General features: G+C 41.4%; 1 protein-coding gene across 2 annotated transcripts in view; it reads left to right on the top strand.

Annotated features, from left to right (window-relative positions):
• The window catches only part of NCOA7 (nuclear receptor coactivator 7), a 110,049-nt gene that overhangs the window by 76,838 nt on the left and 10,330 nt on the right, over positions 1-22,881 (top strand). For both annotated transcript variants that reach the window (XM_089530432.1, XM_089530431.1), the window contains 3 exons: positions 5,059-5,206; positions 20,595-20,738; positions 22,471-22,623. In XM_089530432.1, coding sequence (XP_089386558.1) covers positions 5,059-5,206; positions 20,595-20,738; positions 22,471-22,623 — 445 coding nt within the window. The remainder of the gene's footprint in view (positions 1-5,058; positions 5,207-20,594; positions 20,739-22,470; positions 22,624-22,881) is intronic.

Genomic DNA, 22,881 nt, shown 5'->3' with positions numbered 1-22,881 from the left:
AATAATAAAAAAGCAACAATAAATGCTGTAAACACTATTAGAGAAGGGGACATGCTAATCTAATAGTTCGTGTGTATATGTATGTGAGAGAAAGAAAATGAGCAGAAGGAATACAGAGAAAAATAAAATATTATAGTTATGATGAATAAATTGTTATTGCCTAGCAAAGTAGTGCTAAGGGTCAAAATCCAATAGATCAGCGGAGTATGTAAATGTTTGATATTCAGTTATAAACACACACCATATACAATTGTGGTGGGTGGGATCAGTGCAAAATTGTACTGAAAGTACTGACAGGAATCCTCCTGGTGAAGGAACTGGCAAAACCACCTTTGAATACTGTATATACTCATGTATACATCTAGAAATTTTAGTCAAAAAATTGACCCCCAAAATCCTGGTTCGACTTATCCACAGATCAAAGTAAGTGCCATACTCTAACTCTTACCAAAAAAGGAACCAGCCTCTGATAAAAGGCAAGAGCTTAATCTGTCTGGGAAGCACTGATTCCCCTCTATTCTCTCATCCATCAAGTTTTTAGTGTGAGCACAGTGATGTGTGCTTGAATTTTGTAACTTGTTTGGCATTATTTCCCTTTCCTTAATTCTTTACAGCCATTTTTACATGCCCCTATGTTTTACCTTCGACTTATCCACAGGTTATATCAGGGGTAGGCAACCTTTTTGAGCCGGGGGCCGGGTTGGTGTCCCCCAGACAAGGGGGGGGGGGGCGGTGGCGAAGCCAAAAAATAAATAAGTAAATAATTAAATAATATAGGACAACATTTTCAAATGTAGGACACATTTTTTAAAAATGGAGGACATGCAAAAAAATTTGATGGTTTTTAAAAAATGTTAATATAAATGCATGTTCCTTAGGCATGATCAAAATGGAGGACATTTGGGCATTATTCCTAGACAGATGGCAGAAATGTACTTCCCTTTCTGGCCCACCCCTCCTCCCCCCATTACAAACAGCACATTTGGGCATTGAACATGGCTTTACTTAACATGGCCTCTTGCATATTTCAGAGGCTTATTGCATAACCAAACTCTTTGGGTTTCACACTGAACATGGGTTCACATGGCTATGCATATTGAACATGTCAAGGTGGTTTCACAGTTCTTGCACCAAGTGTACTTCTCAGAAGTGTGTACTTGGTCAAGGGACTGTGGTTTTTCTTCACTGCGCATGAGTTTGTAAAAATCACAGCAATTTACACTGGCCATGCCTCAGAGGCTTTCTGATATCAGTATCACCATTAAAGAACCAAAAACACACAGAAAAGGCACTTTGGAAAGTCACACTCTTGGCTTCAGAAACAGTGTGTGCATGCCTCTCAGGCTGACTCATATCATCATCATCATCATCATCACCACACTATCACTGTCAAAACAAGGGAGACTTGTTAGCATTAAAAGCACCCAAAACACACTTTGGAAGGTGACACTCTCTCGGCTTAAGAAAGAGTGCCTGCGTGCCTCTCAAGCTGACTCATATCATCATCATCATCATCATCATCACACTATCACTGTCAAAACAAGGGAGACTTGTTAGCATTAAAAGCACCCAAAATAAAAATTTAAAAAACTTTGAGGCCTCTGGCCACTCACCACCTCTTCCTTCCTCCTCCTCCTTCTGCTCCCCCTCCTCCTCCTTCTGCTCCTTCTGCTCCCCCCTCCTCTTCCTCCTCTTCTTTCTTCTCCTCCTCCCCTCCTCCTCTTCCTCCTCCCCCCTCCTCCATGCGCCGTGCGGCCTGGTGGCGGGGCGGAGGAGGCAGAGGAGAAGGAGGTGGGTGGCGCTGGGAGGCAGGGAGGGCAGCGCGGGCCTGCGCAGGAGGCAGGGAGGGCAACGCGGGGCTTCCCCCTTTGCCTCCTATGCCCCAGGCCGCGCGGCCCTCCTCTTCCTCCTCCGTGCGGTGGTGGAGGAGGAGGAGGGCAGCGCGGTCGCGTGGCCCAGGTGGAGGAGGAGGGCTGGGGCCAGTCCTGCCGCCTCGACGGGCCGGGGGTTGCCTGTAGCCATTTTACTCCTGCTGCTGTGCCACTGCTGCCTACACCAAGCATAGTTACACCAGCCAGTGGGATTGTGACTAACAGAACTGTGGGTGATAACGTAAGTGCCCTGGCAATAAATAGGACAGTTGACAGATAGATAACAAATGCTAATTGCATCATAGCAGCCTCTTTTTTTGTCAGACTGTTTGTGTATCACCAACAGTTTCATTAATGGTTGATGTTAATAATATGACACTGGGTGCACCTGTCCTGTAGAAACAATGCAGTTTGACACTTTAAGTGCTGTAGCTCTATCCTCTGGAATCCTGGAATTTGTAGTTTTACAAGGTCTTTCACCTTCTCCGCCAAAGGTGATGCCTCACACAACTACAAATCCCAGGATTCTGTTGGATGGAGCCATAACAGTTACAAGTGTTGTCAAACTGCATTGTTTCTACAGTGCAGGTGTACCCATTGTCTGTGAGCCAGCATGGTGTAGTGGTACTGGGAAAGCAGAGTTTGAATCCATGCTTGGCCACAGAAACCAGCTGAGGGCCTTGAACAAATCATAGTTTCTCAGCTGCAGAGGAAGGAAATGCCAAACTACCTTTGAACAAATCTTGCCCAAAAAAACCTGTGTTATCTTCTCTTTAGGTTCACCATAAGCTGGAAATTGCTTGAGGCATACAGCCAACAGCAGCACTATCCATACTTTATGCATTCAGTTTCACCCTGATTCCTCCCCCACCCACACTGTTTGTGTATACCTCATTCTGACGTTACTCTCTGTCCATGTGATTATAACGTATGAAAGCTCATGCTGTAAATTTTTTTTCAAGATTCCACAGAACTCTGTGTTGTTTTGCTGCAACAGACTGGCACAGCTATTGTTTTGAAAAGTGATATTTTTAGCTGCAGCTGTTACACCATCCATCCTTTTGGGGCCAATCATGACAAGAATCAGGCTAAAGAATCTATCTTATTGATATTTTTCCTTTGCTGAATTCATTCTGTGCAATTGTGGTGCTGTGGTTGCAAAAACCACCATGTGTGATGGTGGGAAAAACAAGACTGCTTGTTCCTGTGGTCTTATGAAGGCCATGTCCTTTGTAAACTGCACACAGTCAACTTTGGTTAGACTTGTTTGTGTATAAATACAGGCCCTTTTTTCAGCATTAGAGAATGACTCTGAAAAGGTGAGCCATCAAGGTCACTCACTTGTTTTGATTGTCATTTGCTTTGTGTGTTTAGAGTTTCAGGTCTTAAAGCTTTTGATCAAGATAACAAGGCTGAGTTAAACTGAATAATAAAAAGTAAGATACAAGCTCTCACACATGTATCATGAATGGGTTTAATGGTTTGGAGTAATGAGGAGAAGCTGACACGCTAATAATACATCCATCCATCCATCTTCCCCACCCCCCAGGTCAGGTTGGGGAACAACATCAAATTAGACAAATAATACCAGTTAAAAGAGAATATAAAACCAATACATATTTAAAACAATTTATACATTAACATTCATAATCATCTGTTGCAAGAGATGGATTTCATTGCTGTTTTAAACTCAGTGTAATACACTGGATTTCAGCACTCCTCATTCATTACCTTAATATACAACACAAGTAGGGCTGCCAGAGAAGTTTCTTGGTCCTGTATCTAGAATCATAGAGATGGAAGTTACCCTACAGGTAACTTATGGTCCAATTCTCTGCCAGCAGTGTGGGAATATGTTGCTAATGTTCCTTTGAGAAGAGACTATCAGACCTCTATTTCAAAATCTCCAAGAAAGGAGAGTCTTAAAATATGAACTTTTCCAATCCCTGCTTTCCTTTTTCTTTTCTTGGTCAGGTAGTTTTTCTGCTGTTTTCCTCATGCCTACCTGAACACAGCAAGCCTGTTACAGTACTCTGCATATCTAAAAGTTTAAATCGGTTGGAAATCCTGTCTTGCAAAAAAATTATTGGCGTGCACTAGAAATTTAGGAAATGCCTGTGCTGAAGTTGCACCCTTAGAAAAGCAGTTTAACAAATATAATCTACTGGTATTGTACAGAAATTATCAATGCTGTTTGGATATTGCTTGAAATTCCCTTGTGCATTACAAAGCAGTTGAAGTGCTTAAGACTGCTGTGAAATTAAGTGAAATTGTGTACATTAACCATGCTGACTGGAAGACCTGAGGAGTTGTAGTCTAATAAAGTAAGTTTCTAGCCTTTTCCTTAGTTCTGTTGGCAAAGGATGGGATCTTTTCAGCTCTGCACTCTTAGGGTAACTGGAAGCTGGAGCTGTGTGCAAGTACTAATCATTCTCTGGTGGAGCCAAACTAAAATGGTCTCCTCTTTGGCAGGATGTCCTTCCTGGGGGCAGACTCTTGGCGCTAGTCCTCTGGCCAGTGACTGAAGGACAGAGTGTGTTCCCCTTCAACTAAGCAGTGCCAGAACAAAGTCCCCACAATGTACCCTCCTGACGTTAGAAAGTTTTAAGATAAGCCATGTGCCTTTCTAAAAGTAATGAATTTTTAAAAAGCAGTTTTACAACGTGGAATGACTCAGTTGTGATTGGTACACAAGGAGACAGGTAAGAAATAGTTGCAGGAAAATTAGATAAATTGTAGCTTCTTCTTTTCATATAACACCATGAACCAGGTTGGCTCTGGCCATGAGATGGCTGTGAGTACAGGAAGCCAAAGGTGCGATTTGCAAGTGTACATTATCACTTGATAATTCCAGCACCAAGAAACTGTTTTCTATCCTGTGTTCTTTGACTTACACTTTTCCTTCATTCTGGGTGTTCAATCCTAAAACAACCTCATAATTTTATGACAAAGGTGATCCAATACTCAAATAACCACAGGTTTTCTCAGTTTCAAGGTTCACATCTAAGTCCAAGGTTCATCTGTCATCATATGTATGGACAAAAAGAAGGAAGCAAAAAAGCTGCCATATCCACTGTGTGTGTGCAGAACCTCTTTTCATCAAATGTCAAATGTTGGTAATTTAGTGAACTTTGCATACTTCTGTAGCTCATGTTTTAACATTCAGTATTCCCCCTTTGTTTTTCAGGGTGGATCATCTGTATACGTTTTTTGTGCAGTGGTCACCTGATGTCTATGGCAAAGATGCTAAGGACCAGGGTTTTGTAGTGGTGGAAAAGGAGGAGCTGGACATGATAGACAACTTCTTCAGTGAACCCTCAACGAAAAGCTGGGAGGTGAGTCTATCACCTCAATCAGAAGACGCATCACTGTGAGACTGAGAAAGAATATTACACTTAGCTATCAGCAAACTTTTTTTAAAAAAAAATGCTGCTTGTAATCTCCTGTTAGCATCTGGGTTATTAAAGTATGTTTATAATCCTTACGGTTACAAGAGAGAAGTTCAAAAATAAGGGCATGTTAGAAAGGCCCCATAAATGACATTACAGTTCAAATCTACTCTATCCCCAATCCATAATTGATGCTTGAGCCCTGGCCTTTAATTCATATTTAAAACAATGCGGCTTTTCAGGTGTGTTGCCTAAACAAATAAGCAAGGAAGCAAACACATATGTACATACATATATGTGTACCTTCCTGAATTTCCTACATTTGAGCTTAACCATATAGTTCAAACAATAGTACTGTTGTGTTTGTGACAGTAACAAACTTAATTCGTGTTCATAAACATAAGACTGAGTATCTCATGTTCAGATTCTATCTAGTAAGTAACTTCCTGGAACAAGTGGTAAATTACAAACCATAAACTGATCTATATCAAATAAAGACATAGTGATCTAACAAAATGCATACCAATCAAAACTAAATTAATTTTCAGTTGGAAAATTCCAGTGTTTTGATCAGTCACATTTCTATCTGACCTTCATCCAAGGAGCTAAAGTTATGCATATGTACTTAACCACTTTTCCCCACAAGAGGTTGGTTAGACTGACTCAGTATTTGCTTCTGTTTGCTTGCTTGTTTATTTAGAATATTTGTCCCCTGCTCTTCAGCCAAAAGGTCTCCCAGAGTGGCTGAGAAATTGTTCGTTTGACAGTTCCCTGGCTTGAAGTTTACAATTTAAATAAGGTCCAAAACATACTGCAGAAATAATTCAGTTTGAGGCTGCTGTATCTACCCTGGCTCAGTGCTAGTGAATCTTGGCAATTGTAGTTTATTGTGGCACCAGAGCTCTCTGACAGAGAAGGCTAAATGTCTCACAAAACTACAGTTCCCAAAATTCCCTAGCATTGAGCCAGGGGAGTTAAAGCAGTTTCAGACTGGACTATTTCTGCAGTGTGTTTTTGGACCTAAGATACAAGGAAAAGTGGAAAGCAGTGGTGAAGGGGATTAAGTCAAGCAGATATTACCTGTTCTTCTCTCCTTCAAATGCCAGAGCAGTGACAGTTGGGATAGAGAGTTGGCATTTCTTCAGCTTCTGGGCCTGAACACAATGGATATAACAATATTTATTTGGTAGTTAGATGTTTATCCCACTTTGGCTTGTTTTTCATGCACTGAGGAGCATAAATAAATAATCATTATGCATTATGATAACAATGCTTTAGCACTGTATATACATCTATATGTAAAACATACACGGGGCAAAATTTGTGAGTTTGTGTAAAATCTAGCCTGTGTTATAGTTCTTAAAAGATAAATAGCCATTTCTTTTGTATTGGCATTCCCATCCTAAATATCTTTTCTCATTAGAAAATCCAGTTGATTTTGATACAACAAGCAAACACTGTTTAAGTTATCTTATGGTTTCACTGACTCCCAATAATAAAGAAAAGTATTTTTGAATATGTGAAAACTGTATTTTCCTCAAATAATTACAGTCTAGTAATGAGAGAGAGCAAGTAACTCAAACTGGAAAGATTGTGACTACTATTCTGCCCCCTTCTGGCATTTCTATGGAATTTAGAGATCAGAAGAGCTATGAAACAGATATTGTTCTTTTATTATATTTCAATCCAAAACCAGCATGAATTAAGATTTAGTTTGAGCATTCACAGTCTAACCATGCAAATTGGTGAGTTCTAACCTCATTCAACTATGTATCAAATGTGATTAAACATTTGACTGAATTATGCTGTGTGGATTATTTTTTTCCCCAGAACTAAAAAGACATCTTTAAAACTGCAGCTGATACTTAGTCTTGAGTTTTTAGACCAGTGTTCTAATCCCTCCTCTGCCATGAGAATTCACTGGGTGACCTTGCGCAAAGCAAGCCCCTTCTGAACAAATCTTGCCAAGAAAGCCCCATGACAGGTTTTCCTTGGGGTCGCCATAATTCAGAAATGACTTGAACACATACAACATAATTTAGATTTTCAGTTCTCCTGAGTTGATTGACTATTACATTTTGTGATAGTCTGATATTATCAGATAGTTTCTAAAACAAAGTAAAACAAAGAATGTTTGTGTGAAAGTAACAGCATACTATTTTTAAAAACTGTATCATGATTTCAGTGACAAAAGAGTGAGATTCCCAATCTTTCTGCCTCCCACAAATAAACCTCCTTGTTAAGAGGAAGAATCATGTCATTTAGGTGGCCACAACCTTTCCAACATGAGTTGCGCTCTACCTCAGCACATTGCTAGAATATGCTAATTTGAACAAAATGATTTTCCCACATGCTTAAAAACTATTTTATTAGTTTGTATATGACCTATAGAGATTAGACAAATTGATATGTGGGAGGCAACTGGCATACTTTCTGATGTGCTTTCAACTTCTGTGACGAGAGGGAAAACCCTAACAGTTATGAGAGAGATATCAGTTTACATCTTCACAGTTTCCTCTTTGTTTCAAATCTTAAACCCCTGAAAGCAGAAAGTCATCCTGCTTTTGTTTAATATATCTGCATAGAAAAAACTGAAAAGTTTGCAAGTGAGTGATCAGTAGGATGCAGAGCAGAAGAGAAAGGAAACCCCACAAAAAAAAGATGGAAACATTAAGAAGAGTCCAAAACGGGACTCATTGTACAATTTTATGCTTCAGATATGATGTGGTTAGAATATATAAAATATACAGTGGAAGAGGGGGAAAGACATACAGAATAACAAGGGAAAATATAAATTAGGCTTCAGGATATGTTTGGCTGTTGAGAGAAAAGAGCACATCATAGAAGCCATACTGCACTCAACATACCAGCAGTGTGTGGTCCTGCTGTTGTTTTTCTTATATATAGTCAACCCTCTGTATCCATGGATTCAAGTATCCTCAGCTTGAAAATATTTTTAAAATATATAAATTCCAAATAGCAAACCTTGATTTTGCCATTTTATATAAGGGACACCATTTTGCTATGCTATTGTATTTAATGGGACTTGAGCATCCACAGATTATGTTATCCATGAGAGGTCCTGAAAGCAAACTCCAGTGAGTACCAAGGGCCCACTGTAGCTCTAAGTTGATTCTGACCTATGGCAACCCTATATTAGGGTTTTCTTGGCAACAGGTATGCCAAGGCACTTCTTAGGCTGAGAGAGTGTGACTTGACCAAGGTCACCCAGTGAGTTTCCATGGCTGACTGGGATTAGAACCTTAGTATCCCACGGCTCTTGTTGAACACTCCAGCTGCTGTACCTCACTGGCTCTGTAGTACCTAGGGAGGAAACATGACTGGCTTGCTAAAACAGGAACTCTGCCAGGTAACAGGTCCCATGTGTCTGTTGACATTAGCAGTGTTTTCTTTAAAATCAAAACAATGTTGGGACATAGAAATTAACTGGATTTAAATTAGTAAATTGGCATAATCACTTCAGGATAGAGAATTCTGGGAGTTGGAGCTGGATCTGTAATTGTAATTCCAAGATCTAGAGCAGATGAGAGAGATCACTCCATAAGAGACTATGACCAGAATGGGCAATGACTTTTCTCTTGGACTTCCCCTTGAATTTTTGGAAGAACTTGCGATGAGTGAAAGGAGGGTTTCTGTGCCCAATAGCAATAATCTATGACACAAATATATCTCCTGAATTGAAATCTTGAGCACTAAGAACCAGAAGCCAAAGTAAAATTAGGGGACTGCACTGGAAAAAAGCCATTCACAGCTATGGCAAATATGGAGAGTGGCTTAATTATATTAATTTCTGGAATATTTACTTTGTAAAGCACAAGAGGTTGTGGACAACAATAAAAGAGTAATGAAGTGTATGCTCTTTTTAAAAGTTGAATTCCAGAATTTGTTACCCAGCGAAGGGGAAATTCTAGCTCATATTTCTCATGGAACTGATTCCTTTTGACAATCAACTACTAACCTTTGGTCATAATGGCCATTTGGCTGTTTTATTGATGCTATGTATAATTGAAAAATTATCTATATTAAGCACATGTGGCACTGTTTGTATAAGTAGACCACATGGAGTGGTGTGAAATGGCAACATTATGAATTGGTTTTCCTTTTCCTCCTTTTCCCATCTGTTCTGTACAAGCTTATCTAGTGTTAGCTTGGTTCACATCCACCTGCTGTACCCACCTGTCAGGCTTTCTGATAAACAGTATACTGCATGCTATGTCATTGCTATTTCTGCTATGACAGGTTTTCCCAAATTGGTACCCAGACATCCCAGCCCTGCATAATATGTAACCACTAAATGGGCTTGATCTGCTTATCCAAGATAGAGGAAGCTGCTGCTTTTTCTATTTCTTCATACATTAGAAAGGAGTTGGGAGGAAGGCAGTAATATATTTTATACACTGGACTTAATGATGTGGTCAAGTGAGGCATATTAATCAAGTATGTTACTTCTCATAGAATCATAGAGTTGGAAAAGACCCTAAGGGCCATCTAGCCCAACCAACCCCTGCTATGCAGGTATACACAATCCAAGCACCCCCTACACATGGCAATCCAGCCTCTGTTTAAAAACCTCCAAAGAGGGAGACTCCACCACTCTCTGAGGGAGTGTGTTCCACTATTGAACAGCTATTACTGTCAGGAAGTTCTTCCTCATGTTGACGTGGAATCCCTTTTTCTCTAGTTTGAATCCATTGCTCCAGGTCCTGTTCTTTAGAACTGCAGAAAACAAGTCTGCTCCATCCTCAATATGACACCCCTTCAAGTATTTAAACAGGGCTATCATATCAATTCTTAACCTTATACCCAGCTCCCCAAGTCTCTCCTAATAGGGCATAGTTTCCAGACCCTTCACTATTTTGGTCACCCTCCTCTGGACACAGTCCAGCTTCTCATCCTTTATGAATTGTGGTGCCCAGAACTGGACACAGCATTCCAGGTGAGGCCTGACCAAAGCCAAATAGAGTGGTACTATATATCCCTTGATCTAGGCACTATACTGCTATTGACGCAGCCTAGAATCTTATTGGCTGTTTTAGGTGCCGCATCACCCTATTGACTCATGTTCAACTTGTGGTCTACTAGAACTCCTAGATCCCTTTCCCATGTAGTCTTGTTAAGCCAGGTATCCCCCATACTTTGTCAATGCATTTCATTTTTTCTGCCTAAGTTCAGTACCTTAAATTTCTCCCTGTTCAAATTAATTTTGTTAGTTGATCTTTGTATCTAATTCTCTTTCTTTGAAATGTGGTAAGTCATCACTCCCACTCATTTTGTTTAGAGGGACTCTGCCCCTCTGTGCCAAAGTTCTGCCCTAATAAGACAACTGTCAGGTACATAAGCTAGGACCCACACTAAGCAGCCAAGCTCTGAACCAGTTGGCCTATGTATGCTTGTATGAGAGTCAATGTATCATCAGTAGTCTCTCCTCCAGTTCATACAAATTATTAGACCTTGGTTCTACTACTAATCCAGTTTTAGATTATTATTCCCTCTTTGATATGTGTATTAAAAAGCTGAACTGCTTTACAGAACTGTAGTAAAACCTACAGAGGATCTTTGTACTATAGCCCACCCTTCAATGCTCCTTTTCTGTCTCTGTGCACAACATTTCTATTCAACCAGTCCAGCAAGCCCGCAGTCTTGGTTTTATCTTTGACTCTTCTCTGTCGTGTATCCCTCAGATCCAGACCACAGCCAAGGCTTGTAGATTCTTTTTGTACAATATTGCCAAAATCCGACCATATCTCTCCGCCTCTACTGCCAAGATCCTGGTCCATGCCCTTGTGGTCTCACGACTGGATTACTGTAATGTCCTCCTGGCTGGGCTTCCTCTTTCTCACCTCCGTCCTTTAATTTCTGTCCAGCATTCAGCTGCTCGCATTATCACTTCCACCCACCGCTCTGACCACATCTCTCCTGTGTTGGCATCCTTTCACTGGCTCCCCCTCCCTTTCCACATTCAGTATAAGCTCCTGCTGTCGACATTTAAAGCCCTCCATGGACTGGCCCCTCCTTACTTATCAGACCTTCTTTCTCCTCACCTTCCCACCAGGGCCCTCCGTTCTGGTAGTCAAGGTCTGCTGTCTCAGCCCAGGATTTTCTTTGCCCCATCCCGGATTCGCCCCTTTTCACTTGCTGCCCCTCACTCCTGGAACCTTCTTCCCCCACAAGCAAGAGCCATCACTTCTTTATCCAGCTTCAAAATGGAGTTGAAAACCATCCTGTTCAGAGAAGCCTTCCCCGGCATTGCATAATTGTTGCTTACTATTTGATGTTCTTTTGGTGCCTGTTTATCGAACCACTTCCTGTATTGCTATGTACTGTATATGCATTATCCTACTTGAGAGTATGTATTTTCCCTGGAAGAAGATTAACCATCCATTATGAAGCCTCGCCCTCCCTCCAGTCCATCTGCCTTGGTCCAGGCCTTGGAGGTAGAGAGGAACTGCTTGACCTCTTACCCTTTCCCTCCACCACTCCCTTCTCCTTTTGTGTCATGTCTTTTTAGATTGTAAGCTCGAGGGCAGCGAACCGTCTAATTAAAAAGATTGTATGTACAGCGCTGTGTAACTTTACAGCGCTTCATAAATAAAGGTTAATAATAATAATAATAATAATAGATATTTTTTCCAGGATATATACATTTTCCCTTCAGACAAAATTGTGGGAAATTACTTCCTCTTTCTTCGCTTCCCTTTGCCAGAGAATACCTGGACTGTTATAGTTGCAGTGACTCAGTTGCAAGAAACAATGAAAAGCAGAAGGATAGAAAAGCGGTATTTGACGGGCTGTTCAAGCAAACAGGGGTAGGGCTTGTTAACACCAGCTAGTTCCCTGGCAATGAATAGAGCATACACAATTCCCCTCTCTTTCTAGACTTGCTCTTATTCCCAGTACAGGCATCAACAGGTAGCTCAGACAATGTCAGTTTCATTCAGGTAGCCACATGTTATATATTGGGGAAAGAGCAGCAGTATTGGGCACCTCTCCCACTGATGTTACTGTTAGTACTGAGAGCACTATGCCTTCTGTACCAATTTTCAGGAAAACATGGGCAGTAGGGTGAGTCAGTATTCATATATACTGTTCCTAGATTTCAGGACCTCACCTCTTAACTCCAGGCCTCCCAACCATGAAAATATAATAAAATAAATCCATAGTGTTGACTGTCCACATACATTTCTTTAGCTTTGCATGGGAGAAGAGCCCACTGTTTGTTTTCCACTATTTAAACTAGGTTGTAAATGTTGCAGTTGTTTACAGTCATTTCAGCTAGGATAAAGTTGATTAGGCAGATTAGTGATCACCACACAAGCTGCTGGTAAAAAGACATTTCTTGAAAAGGTTTGAAGGTAAACTGTATGAAAAACCTCTTGAGCACTTCGTAGAAGCATATCAAAATACTCCCCCCCCCCCCCCAATAACAGTGGTGATTTTTCCAAATAACAGTAGTAGTAGGATATAATGCTGCATGTTACCTTGTCTCAGCTTAATTTCTGTTACAATTATAGGTAAGAGTGTGGCCATTTTTCACAGATTTTCATATGTCTTTTCTGTTGGAGTGAGTCTTTCTTGTAAGGCTGTTCTCTAGTTTAGGCACTGCCCTGTAATCTATGGACTTTTCCTTTTTGTTATCACTCTTTTTAATTTATTTAAAATCAGAGTAAAATCCCACAAGAAGAAAAAGAAGACTCTCTCTCTGTGTGCATAGGATCTCACAGGATTGGCCTAAAAGAATACAGAAGCAGATTACTTTCACTAGAACTCTGTGTTGTTATTATTATTATTATAGTTTATTTTTATAGCACTGTACACAGCGCTGTAGAACAGCTGTGGCCCTTGATATATTTCAGGACAGCAACTCTTATTCCTCACATGCTCATTCTTCATTTACTATGCTGTGTGGGGTTGATGGGAGTTGTATCCCCAAGATATTTGGATGTCTGTATTTGCTTGATTTCTTCTCAGAACAGAAGTTACCAATATCCTTTTGGTAAAAACTGATTGGGTGATACAGCAATAGCAACTACATTTCTATGCTGCTTATCAGTGCACTTAAGCACTCCCTAAGCAGTTTACATGTAAGCTGATTTCCCCCAACAAGCTGGGTACTCGTTTTCCCCCTCTCTGGCTTTTCTTTGCAAAGGAAGATTCAGGAAGGACTCATCCCGCGCTTTCTACATGCAAGGCTGAGTGGACCTTGGAGCCCCTGGTATCGAACTCACAACTTTGTGGCTGCACTACAGGCATTTAACCACTGTGTCACCAGGGCTCTCAATATACTAGATGAGACTCTGGAGACCAGGGTTCAAATCTTCACTCAGCTATGGAAACTGACTGGGAAACCTTAGGCAGGTCACACACTCTCAGTCGCAGAGGAAGGCAAAATCAAACCTCCTCTGAACTGATCTTACCAAGAACAGTGCTTCTTATCTAATTTAGAAGACTAGCACGTTTCCCTTGTGTCCAGGACCAGAACTATATTTGTGCCCATTGACCATTAACTATAATTGTTTTTTGCCTGGAACCTCTCCAGTGACCAGGAAATATATTCAGGGGTAGTTATGTTGGCCATATAGCAAAACACAAAAGTGCAGTACCTTTACTGGCCAACCAAAATGCAGAAAGTGCCTCATGCCTCAAGCAACTTCATCTTTTTTTCCTCCTGCATGTTTTTAACATCTTTATCTGCTCAAAAAGCCAGTAACTCTTCAAAAGTTTGCATGATGCATTTTCTGCATTGTAGTTGGTCAATAAAGGTATCACTCTTGTGGATTTTGTTCTATTATCCAATGACCAGCAGCTGATGCTCATAGATTGGCACTGGTCTATGGACACTATTTTGAGTAGTACTGATCTTGAACATATAAAAACATACAACCCAGGGAAAATTTTATTATTGGCAAAACAGAGGAGGGTAAGTGGCATAATCAGGTGTGCCACTCAGAAAGTAAAGAAAATGTCAAAAGTTTATAGAAACATCACTGTTCTAGCTTTTTGCTGATGTGAATCTGTAAAGCTGGCCCTAAGACAATGTGTTGCTGGGTATCTGCATGCATATTATTTTTTCTTTATCAGGGAAGAGATATCAGGAGAGTTTGTAGGTTGTTAGGGGAGCACATGCTCTTCATGTAGGAGGTACCTTCTGTTGCTCAGAAGTGTAGTGATGCAAAAGGCTTCTGTCAGAGACTCAGGGAAGGGACAGCCAGTCAGAATAGCTTATACTGGATTAGTGAGCAAATAAGAAGGAGCTAGCTCAGTGCTAGAAGACATGTTGTGTGTGCAGAAGGCTCAGTATCTCTTTTCTCTATATATGGCTAGGAAAGCTTGGCAACTGTTTGGTCAGCTCACTGTAAAACAGTGTTCTTTGTTTCTATACAAATGCACCAACAGACTCACCAGTGCAAGGATATCTGTGTTATTACAGTGTGAGTGGCTACTTTTAACGTAGCATACAGGTTCAGGGATAGCCAGGATGACCAGAATAAATAAATAAATCACAGTCTATGTTTTGATATTGCCTTTATTAAGTTAACTAAAAAGGTGTAAAATCTTGGTACTAGCCTTTGAAGCCAAAGCTTTTTAACAGACAATTTTTTAAAAAAACATGTTGCAGTGAGTACATGGGGAGAGAGGAAGTGGGGATCTGCACATTGTCTCCAGATGGTATATAGGGCAGTTTGCAGTTTGTGGTTTTTAAAATTTCACTTCCCTCCGAGTTCACTTTTTACACCCCCATCCCAGTAATTCATGGATCAATGGATTGATTGTTCGACCATGGACAGATGGCTAGAAGGATATCTATAATGCAAGGTAATACTTCATAGAGTAGGGGTAGGCAACCTTTTTCAGCCAGGGGCCGGGTTGCTATCCCTCAGACAACTGGGGGGCCGAAGTGGGGGGGGGGAGCTTCCACCCTCCGGGGGCAAGGCCGTGTGCCGGGGTTGGAGCCGCATGCCGGGGGCGGAGCTTCCACCCTCTGGGGCGGGGCTTTCTCTGCTCCCTTTCTCGACCTCCAGCTGTCTGAGAGACAGCTAGAAGTGGGGGGGGATTGGGAGAGGGGGTGACAGGCGCGCGCCTGCTCCTCCTGCCCTTCCTTGACCCCCAGCTGCCTCTCAGTGAACCAGTAAGGGCCCGTGAGGGGCAGGAGCAACAGGTGCGCGTCCCCTGCTCCTGTCCTCGGGGTTTGCCAGGCCTGAGGTGTCCTCCGAAGGACACCTCAGGGCTGCCAAAGCCCCACGGGGAGGAGGAGGCGTGTGCCTGCCCTCTCCTCCTTGGCCCCTTCCTTCGGCCGAACGGGCTCCAAGGGGCCCTTTCGGCCGAAGGGGACGGCCGAAATCACTCTCATTGTTAAAGCAGACCTTTTAGCATTAAAAGCACTGAAAATACACAGAAATGCACTTTGGAAAGTCACACTGTCTCACCTGCAGAAAGAGTGCATGACTTCTTCTTCCTACTCCTCCTCTTGCTCCTTCTTCCTCCTCTTCTTCCCCCTTCCTCCTCCTCCTGCTCCTTCCTCCCTCCCTCCTCCTCCTCCTCCTTTTCCTCCTCTTCCCCTGCAGACCCCCGCCTCCTTCTCCCCAGGCCTGCGGCTGTGCAGCAACCGCGGGCTTGGGGAGAAGGACGAGGGGGACCCCCACCTCCTTCTCCCCAGTCCCACGGCCCCACTGCTTCTCCCCGCCCTGTGGGAGGGCCAAAGCTTCCCAACAGGGCGGGGGGAAGGAGCGCGCCTCCGGCCCCAGTGCTTTCCCCCGCCCCTCTGGGAGGGCAGAGGCCATCCCAGAGGGGCGGGGAAGGAGCGCGCCGCCAGCGGCAATCAGTAGCAGGGCTGGCCTGGGGCCGCTCCAACGGTGCCCGCGGGCCAGATTAGGCCCGCGGGCCGTAGGTTGCTGACCCCTGTCATAGAGTCACCATGGTGTAATGGTCTGAGTATTCAACTAGGACATTGGGGGAACAGGAATTTGAGTTGCTCCTCAGTCTTGCAAACTCACTGGATGACCTTGGGCAAGTCACATTCTCTCCGCCTCAGAGAATAGCAATAGCAAAGCCCTTCTGAAGAAATATTGCTAAGAAAACCTGATACCAACAACACGTGTCACAAAAGCTTACACTCTGAGTTTAAGGGATTTACTGTTCTTTCAGGCACCAATTGGTACTCCTAGGGTTACACAGGAGGAGGATGTGTCTTCTAGACAAGGAGGCTTTGAAGTGGTTCTTCAAAGTGCAGGCGTTAATGGCTGAAGATAAGTGAGATGTGGAGAGGATATTGCAGCTACCCAGAAGGTGATCTCCCTTAGGTAGGGATGCCATAACCCGGTGGCCACCGGGAAAAACCCGCTTTTGGAGGCCCCTCCCGGTCCCGGAACGGTTTGGCCCTCAGCCATGCCTTGGTCCCGGTTTGAGGCCCGCTCCTGCGGCCATTGCTGCTGCTGCTAATGCGGCCGGCCACGGCGCCAACCTACCTCCTTCTGCTCTTCCTGGAGTGGTGGGGGACCATGGGCAGCGCCAACCCACCTCCTCCTCCAGCTCCGCCTTCCTCCTCAGCAGCAGTCGCGCCTCCGCCGCCGCCACCGCGCCTCCTGCGCCAAGGCCAGGGCTTTCCTACCCGTGCGCGCAGGGGGCTCTAAAGCAGGAGCTCGTCCCCTGCTTTGGCCAGCCGGCCAATGGCCAGCTGGCCAAAGGGGATGGGCTCCTCGGCGCGCGCTGCCCGGGCCTCAGCAAGGGCCAGCGGCAGCGCGCGCGTGCCTGCCCCGCTTCCCTCCGCGTGCGCGCGCCTGTCCTGTTTTTCACCGCGTGCGTCAGCGCCAGCGCCAGCCTGATAAAAAGGAGGAGGAGGAGGGTGAGCAGAAGGAGGGGGGAGGAGGAGGAGGAAGGAGCTGGAGGAAGGGTTCCTTGAAGGGCAGAATAGGGGCAGAGGAGAAGGAGGAGGAAAGCTGAGTCAGTGGCCATTAGGTCTGCCTTGTTTTTTTGGTTTTTTAAATTATTTTTTAAAAATATAAAATACTTATTTTATTTTATTTTATTATTTTTTTATTATTTCGTGTTTTTATTTTATTAATTTTTATTATTTCTTGGTTTTATTTTATTAATTTTTTATTTCTTGGTTTTATTTTATTAATTTTTATTATTTCTTGGTTTTATTTTATTAATTTTTTATTATTTCTTGGTTTTATTTTATTAATTTTTTATTATTTCTTGGTTTTATTTTATTAATTTTTTTATTTCTTGTTTTTATTTTATTAATTTTTATTATTTTGGTTTTTTATTTTATTAATTTTTATTATTGCTTTTTTTCTCATTATTTTTGTTATTAAATATATACACCCCCATCTTGATTTTTATTTATTTTTTCATTATTTTTATTTTTAAATATATACACCCCTGTCTTGATTTTTATTTTTTTGTCTAGGAATAATGCTAAAATGCCCTCCATTTTGATCATGCCTTAGAAACATGCATTTAGATTAACATTTTTTAAAAATCATCAATTTTTTCGTGTGTCCTCCATCTTTATAAAATCATGTCCTACATTTGAAGTTGTTGTCCTACATTTGTCCTACATTGGTCCCGGTTTGGAGGTCCTGGCTTATGGCAACCCTACCCTTAGGAAATGCTAATGAAGAGCTTTTGATCAGTTGGTTTTGCAGGGAAAGTGTATCTTAACAGATTTTAAGGGATATGAGGCAGGATCCCTGGGGCACCTCTCACACTTCCCTTGAACAAAGGTCAGTCAGCCTCCTCAGCAAATATATTCTGCATATGAAATAGGGATGCTTTAATTTTCGTATAGCTGAAATTAACCAAAAGGAAAGGGCTTTTGGTCCCACAGACTAATTTGCAGATTAACTGCTTCAGGGAGCCTTCTAGCTTGAGACATGTTTCCTAGGCAGTTCTTGCTTTGTGCTGAGACTGTCCTCAGGGCCCCCTTTACCTTATCCTGGAGAAAACGAAAGTGAACACTACGAGGAAGTATAGAACTAGCCACACTTTCATAGTGTGTGAGAGAGCAGCAGCAGCAGCTTCATTGGTGGTGAGGAATCTGAACAAGCAGGAGAAAAACGTGGAGTCGGGAAAGCAAAGTCTTAAGAATGAGAGTAAAGCAACCACCCCTGAATTTCCAAATAATATACTGTGCCAGACCTGATCAAGAACCTTTTGTGCAGGTATTGAATCCTTTTCAGTTTTTTTGTTTATCAGCTGATAACTTTGCTGTTCATTGTGATCCACGACACGTGGAGGATTGCAGAATCATACACAATTAAGAGTGTGGATTTTATTGGGATAAATGAGGTTGACAAATCTGTCCAGCACTGCAGATTATACTGGTAGTTTAACTGAAGTTAGTGTGCATATAATTTTTCAGGACATATCAGATGCAACATTACAGCCAATGTGGGATTAAGCTGTTCTTGTTCTAGAATATATTCTTTTTGAAACTGTGTTTTTCTGTCTTGGACTGGTCCCTAACAAATCTTAATAAATAGGTTTAATGTGATCCTGTTTTAATGTAAACTCAAGTAAGTCCTGTTGAATTTAATGGGAGAAGTCCCAGGTGACTATATGGGAGTGCAGCTTTTAAAGAAAGCTTTTTGTGTTCTTTTCTTCTTTCCTTTCCTTTGGCTTGGTTTTAATTTTCTCCTTCATATTCTTTGTAAATTGCATATTCAAGAGCAGCTATATTCTGTATAAGAAACTATATGTATGGTTTGTATAGAATGCATAAGAGGTGCTAAAATACAATTGAGATCCTGGTGGGCAATTGATGTCATCAACACAACTCTCAGCAGCCCGAGCTAGTTGTGAGGGATAGTGGGAGTCGTAGTCCAAAATCTCCAGAGCCCCATCACTAGTTTAGCTTTTCTTCCCACACTGGGAAGTATGTTGATACTTCTTCAATCTTTGTTATTTTTTATTTTGTTGTTTTGATTATTGTGTTTGGAGTTCTGATATTAGCTGATTTCATCATTTTTGTAAGACGGTTCATTTTTGAAATTGGGAAAAGGGGGGGGGGGGAATAAAAATCTTCTAAAAATATAGTATAACTGGCACCAAACACACATACACACACCAGTTCTGAAATGCCTCAAAGACAGAATACTTTACAGTCTTTTATATTTTATTTGGTAAGGGGGGAAAGTAAAATAAATCAGAGGACCAGAGCATAAGATAAATAAAACATAGCACATTCTGAGTTGGAGGGCTTGGCTTGGTCATATTCCAGCAATGTCCCATGTGTATTTTCCTTTCTCTTTGAAAGTTAAAATCTAGTTGTATAGCCACTATTGTTTATATGTGTGTATTTATGTGTGATTTAGATTTCTGCTGCCATAAAATACACAGTTTATCTACAAGAATGTTTGTATTACTAACTGATTTAATTCTGTGAGTAGCCATGTGGTTGGAATATAAACTAAATATAAATGTGGATAAATGACAGAGAATAAACTGTGCCCATAATCTTCTCCCCAAATACTTGCTAACGAGGTCTTCTTCCAGAACATTTCCACAGTATACATATTAACAAAGCATCATGCACATTACCTTTTAAGGCAGTTTCTTCTAGTATGAATGGATTTAGCAGGTTAGGCTCAAATAAGTGCTATAGTTTTAAGTCAGAATGGTAATAAATTGCCAATTAAACATTGCCAACGGACTGACAAAATTTGTCTCTGTTTAAATGAGAGATTCCTTTAAGAAAGGGGTTGCCTTATACAGGTTGTTTCTTACCTACCCTTTTAGTTTCCTCGAGGAGTCTATCTGAAAGCAAAGCTTAGAAAACACTCCTTCAGAGAGTGTAGATAGATACACACAATATTTTAAAAATAAGAATGCAAGTCCACCCACCCATTGCTAATTATTTTAAGTCTCATGATTTCAGTGAGAAATTCTAAGCTTGCCCTTAGCATACTCACTGAAATCAATCTAATGTTAATGTGTTAACTTTAATTTGTTCCCTAACTTGCCTTTTATTTCTGGGATCCAGATTAAAAGTTATAAAGAGCATATACAGATTGCGTCTTCCTTATCCGGAATTCCGAAATACTCCAAAATTGTCCACATGGGTGGCTGAGATAGTGACACCTTTGCTTTCTCATGGTTCAGTGTACACAAACCTTTGTTTCATGCACAAAATTGCTAACAACATTGTGTATAAAATTACCTTCAGGATGTGTGTATAAAGTGTATATGAAACATTAATTAATTAATTTAATGTTTAGATTTAGGGCACATCTTTAAGATGTCTCATTATGACCATTCCATGTTAACAGAACATATTTTCAGCCCTATCTTAGTGTCTCTCTTTTCTCTGTAGATTATTACTGTGGAAGAGGCAAAACGCCGAAAGAGCGTTTGCAGCTATTGTGAAGAAGATGATGGTGAGGTTGATGAAGATGATGATGCATTGCCTGTTTTAAAAAATCAGAGTGCACTCTTAGAAAATATGCATGTGGAACAGGTATGGTTGGGTCACTTAGCCCTAATCAACTCCTTTCACTTCACTGCTTGTTGTTTTCTGTCTCACACCTTATGTTTGTATGTTGTATGTTTCAAAACTGGCCAGCTCTCAGGATAACAGAATAGTCAGGTTTTCTTGTATCCATACTTTCACTTTTTAAGGAATAGGAAGAGGTTCAAGCAACCTATGCTTGAAAGGAAGTCTCTTTTCATTCACTCACCGGTGTTGTTTCTGTGTTTTACATGTCTCCTCCTCTTTCATATCTCTCTGCCACCAGGCAGCATGATACATGCATTTCCAAAATCCTTTGATGTACAGGAGTCTTTTTTTCACATTTCAGGCATGTAACAGTATGTTGACAGCTGACTTTCAGTGGGAACCTCCTTTCTAGCAAAGTCAGGATAGATGGGAAATTGGGGTAACATAACCACCCTTTTCCATATCTCATAAGAGACAGGAAAGCAGACATTTTTGCAGTTGTATACCTTAAAGTCATTTTTGACTTACAGTGGCCCTATCATGAGGGTTTATTGGCAAGATTTTTTTCAGGGAGGTTTCCATGGCTGAGTGGGGAATCAAACCCTAGTCTCCAGACCGGTATTTATTCATACAGTTGGACATTCAGAAACAGTATTTTTAAATCTACACCGCAGAAGTAGGAAACAGTTGTGAAGAGAAGAAAAGCAGTCCTTTAAACCAATGTTTTTCCATATTAGTCATGATGTAGATCAAGGGAGGGAATATGATACAGAATGATCAAAATGCACATTTGCAGTTGCACTTGCCTGTCAGCGGATGACAGAAAAAAGAAAAGAAGCAACCAACTGAACTAGGGGAAATTGAGGAGAAATTTATGTGAGCATTTCCGCCACAGTCAACCTACCCCACAACTACTCACAGAGCTGTCTTTCAAAAATAATTTAAAATTTCACAAGCAACTCACATCATAGAAAGCTGAAACGCAAGTCATAGGACCAAACATGTATGTGTGAACTTGAAGATTTGGTCTTCTTTATTCTGTCCCTTACTACCTCTCAAAAAGACAGAGAAGGCAGGGGAATATCCTGATCATGTATGTGTGCTCAGGACATTCCCTTCTTTCTTGAGTCATCTAAGGCTTAGAGGAGTGATCCTGAATTCAGATCAGGAAGCAAACTGCAATGGCCCATTGTCCTTGTAAGCCAATTCTTATTTTTCAGAGTGGAAAAGAAGAGACTTATTATGAGGCTATGTGATGTACATAGAATACAACTCTGTGGTTCATCATTAATACACTGACGTCATAAAAGAATTGGTATAGCAGTCCATCTCTTAGCCAGAATGTTGCAGACTGGCAGGGTTGGAAAATAGAGTAAGATCTTCATATACACAGACCAACTCTCTTTGGGATTACACAATTTACTCTTATAATTCTTGCAATGAACAAATTTAGTGGAAATAATTAAGGAATGAAATGAGCCCAGTGGTAGCAGGTCGGTCAGCCACACCAGATAGTTAAATGTTAGCAAATGATATTTCAAGGTGTGCCCCATTTTATACCCACCCCCCAGAATACACACTTAAGTAAAGAGCTAGTACATAAACTTGATACAGGCTGTTCTTTTATTGTATAATAATATAATACTGATTAAGAGTAGGACTGTTCAGAGTTCTGTTGGACAGAAAGGATTTCTAGTGACACATCTAAGTAATGTATTATATTTTAAGCTACAATGATTTTGTTTCCTACTAGCTTGCCCGATGCCTGCCAGCAAGAGTTCAGGGATATCCATGGAGACTTGTCTACAGCACACAAGAACATGGAACCAGCTTGAAAACTCTGTATCGAAAATCAACCTCTCTCGATAGTCCAGTCCTGCTTATTGTCAAGGACATGGATAATCAGGTTAGCCACAAGATGTGGGTGCGTATATCACTTGGGGTTTATAAACCATGAGATGATAGTGTTTTCCTGTTTTCAAGTCTGACGGTAGGAATGTGAAAAGTCTTGGAATGTGAGAAGTCTTTGTAATACTTTAGGTTCCCTTTTAAGATCCCTTAGTACAATAAACAGTTTATTGATGACTGTGCTGTTCCATCTTGCAGTGTACCCAGAAATAAGGAGAAATGAAAGTACTGGTGTAGAAGTAGCCATGTTGACTGT

The sequence above is a fragment of the Sceloporus occidentalis genome, unplaced genomic scaffold, assembly GCF_023333645.1.
Source record: "Sceloporus occidentalis isolate IW3139 unplaced genomic scaffold, rSceOcc1.0.p SCAF_6, whole genome shotgun sequence".
In the NCBI taxonomy this organism is placed as follows: Eukaryota; Metazoa; Chordata; class Lepidosauria; order Squamata; family Phrynosomatidae; genus Sceloporus; species Sceloporus occidentalis.
Note: the sequence above shows the minus strand (reverse complement) of the source record. Positions and strands in the feature narration are given on the sequence as shown.